This window comes from Limulus polyphemus, unplaced genomic scaffold (assembly GCF_000517525.1).
Source record: "Limulus polyphemus unplaced genomic scaffold, Limulus_polyphemus-2.1.2 Scaffold77658, whole genome shotgun sequence".
Taxonomy (NCBI): Eukaryota; Metazoa; Arthropoda; class Merostomata; order Xiphosura; family Limulidae; genus Limulus; species Limulus polyphemus.
The window spans coordinates 1-3,453 of NW_013743254.1; the positions used below are offsets into that span (position 1 = coordinate 1).

Sequence of the window (3,453 nt, forward strand, 5' to 3'; positions counted from 1 at the left end):
TGCTATTTCATCATTATCTACAATCTACAACAGTATGTCTGGGTTTCATCATTAAGACATACTGTTGTAGATAATGATGAAACAGACATACTATTGTAGATAATGATAAAACAGACATACTGTTGTAGATAATGATAAAACAGACATACTATTGTAGATAATGATAAAACAGACATACTATTGTAGATAATGATGAAACTTAGCAGATTAATACTAGTTAATGGAAAAACATAATGATCACTAGGGTAACTTCCAGACTAGTGAATTACATACACTGAATAGGAATATCAATTAGGTTTGCAACACAGATAATGTATTCGAGTACGGACTCAGGCAATAATAGGTAAACAGGTTAACAAAATATAAACTTTTATGTGCAAGGATAAAAAATTAATAAATATTCAAAACGATTACACGTTTGGGTTAAATGATTGGCGGTTGTGTTTATTTAATTACATTCTAAGCTAAATTATCAAGCTCAAAATAATACAGCATTCTAATACTTAAACACGTTTAAAATGATGCATTGTGCAAAATTTAAGTAACAATCATAAATTAAGTACAACACTAAGCGTAGTGTCTACGATATTATGTCTATGTGTGCAGAGGTTGAGTATTGTATATTAAAACGAGTTTGTAACTTTTCTTCAACATCAGGTTATGTCCTATCTGACTACTGTAAAAGTAATGTTTCAGCATAGTAAAACTGAAATGTCCAAAGCATTCCAGCCCTCCGTGCATGCTTTCCATAATCATTGTAATATACATGGAGAACGGTTTCCCAGTGCCCATTTCAACATACTGATAGCAACGAAATCCATAGGTGTTGCGTCCAACGACTTGATCAGTTTGTTTCATATGTTATAGTATGAATACTCCTTTCATTCTCCAAGCGCTTGAGATATGCGATGATTGAACGAAAGGTATGATCAGAAACTTTGGCCACTGATCATTGTATTCGTGTATTCCCACTTGTTGAGAAACGCCGCACTTTGCTTACTACAACTGTGGGCCGACTTGCTGGTTCTGTTGCCTCAAGTTCATCCCTATTCCTTTGTTTTCCAATGCCATTAAGTATATGTGGTATCCCAGTCTTTAAAATTATAACCTCCTAATCTGAACACATCTTTATTGTCTAAGTTTTACATACCCTTACTGAAGCGATCATTTTTCCATGGCATCACACTTCTTATGTAATGCTTTCCACCGCTACATCATATCGTCTGTTGTGATTGTCACGTGACTTGCTGAGTTACATATAAAAAATAATTTTAACATAGCATACTCAACCTTTGTATATATATATATATTATTGTGAGTGAGTGAAAGCTGAAATGATTAACAAGTCCAATCATTCTTGACAGTTATTTTGATTCAAAATCTTTCAGGCCTCGAATAATCATGGACGCTCAGAAACTGGTGTTATAAAATGACTAGAAATGTATTAATACACATAGTTTATATTTTTAAATACAATTCGTTTCCTGTTTCCATCATATATTACAATACAATTGTCAACAAATACCATTTCACGAATATATGAACACTGAAAAACAGAATTATTCCGTATAAAACATTTGTGTGAGAGAGACTATATTTTCTAAATATATTGAAAATTAAATTGTTACATGTCCATGTCTCTCTGTGATATTTATCATCTTATTCAGGAATATATATAAATATTTCCATTAATGTGCAACCAAAAACTTTGTTTCAATCATCAACTAGTGCCTGATTATTTTACATAGTTAGATTTTTGTTTTATTATAAAAATAAAATTCTTTAAAATACATTTGAAATACACGTTCCTTTTAAAATATATTTAAAATGTTTTGAACCACTTCTTATTCTGAACTAATCAATTGTTATACTTTAAAACTATACATTTCCAAAGATTGAGATATTGCTTTCTAAAAAAACAACTTTTTTTTTTTATAAGAGTGCGGTCTGAGAAAAGACGCCATTAATATTCGTCGAGTCAGAAAATCCCGCTTAAGAAAAGCCAGACAAGAAACAGAATCGTCACCAATAAGAAAATCTCCAACGTTTTTTCACTTACACTCGAGATCACGTCGACAACTGTTTGACCACAGCGAAGTACCTGTCTTGTCCAATGAAAATAATCGCCACATTCCTGGAATAGAATTTGCTGTTGGAGGAGAACCGGCTCGTGAGGGAGCTTGGCCATGGATGGTAGGCTTCAGCTGGACTTATACAGGCTCTTAATATCAGCTTTTCGTTTCAAACATATTTAGATATTATCTAACCAACAGTTATAAAATTATCTGTAACGATAGGTTACTTAAAATATTATTTGTAGAACTGGTTAAGATACCGTTGTTAAGAATGTAAAAATTTCAGTTTGTAAATATTAAGATCCTTTTAATGCTCTTGTTCATTGCATCTATAACTTTATCAGGATAAGCGTCAGAGTTTCATTACAAAATTAGTTGCAAATGTGCATTGAAGTCAAAGATCTCTTGATTTTATCAAACGTTTGTTTACATTCTCACACCACCGATATAACACAATCTATGCATAGCTTTACAGCTAAACCTATTCTAACTTTCAACAAAATTCAAATCCAAAGTGGGAGAGTTTGTTTTTGGAACATTATGTACTTATTTCTTGCCAAACGTTTGACCTAAAATAAAGGTATTCTTCATGATTTATTTTCATATTGGACAGGCATCAATTTCAAACCAAGGTGGAAAAAATTTTCTGTGTGGAGGTTTTTTAATTGATGAAAGGCATATTGTGTCTGCAGCTCACTGCTACGCTGATGACAGGTGAGATTTAATAAAAATATTTTTCTCTTGTTTGAGCAGACGAGATCAAAAGTTGGCACTAAATAGTTAATCACTCAAAAAGATGTATTTTTTCTCAACCAGAATTGTTAAGTAAACTATCATTATTAATACGTAATTTTAAATATCTTTATATAGCTTTTACCAATAGCTTATAATCTTATTTTCAGAAAATTTTAGGGTATGCTGTGTAGTATTTATTCAAGCAACGGAACAATATTTGCTAGATCTTTCTTTTGACAAAAGGAAATCAGCATTATTTTCTGTCTTTTCGGAAGTTTTTTTTGCTTGCAATGAAGTAATTTCCTCTGAAACAATTAGTACGAATTAAACAAAAAAGAACAAATTTCTAATATGTCTGAGTGCCATTATTATAAAATAAATAATCTCTGGATAAACAAATGGATATGTATATCATGAAGATGGCATTCTAAGCGTTTATTTACATCTGTTACGTCTCCGTTTTTTTAATTGATTTTCCGTAACTTCGTACCGACGAAACTTAAGCGACACAAGCCTTTACTTAATAAAACTGGTTTATTCTTTCCGAATATAACTTAACCGATACACTCAACAATCGCGCTAAACAAACGCTATAGCAACGAACGTCAAATAATACTCCGACCGCAGATCAATTACTCACTAT

The 3,453-nt window shown here is 31.7% G+C and overlaps 1 protein-coding gene across 1 annotated transcript; it reads left to right on the forward strand.

The window, feature by feature from the left end:
• Window positions 1-1,939: 1,939 nt before the first annotated feature.
• On the forward strand, window positions 1,940-2,801 carry LOC106477740 (plasminogen-like; the record flags this gene model as incomplete). The annotated part of the gene is made up of 2 exons (XM_013938275.2): window positions 1,940-2,193; window positions 2,689-2,801. Coding segments are annotated over 2 exons (359 nt in total), but the record flags the coding sequence as incomplete, so codon positions are not given.
• Window positions 2,802-3,453: the final 652 nt, after the last annotated feature.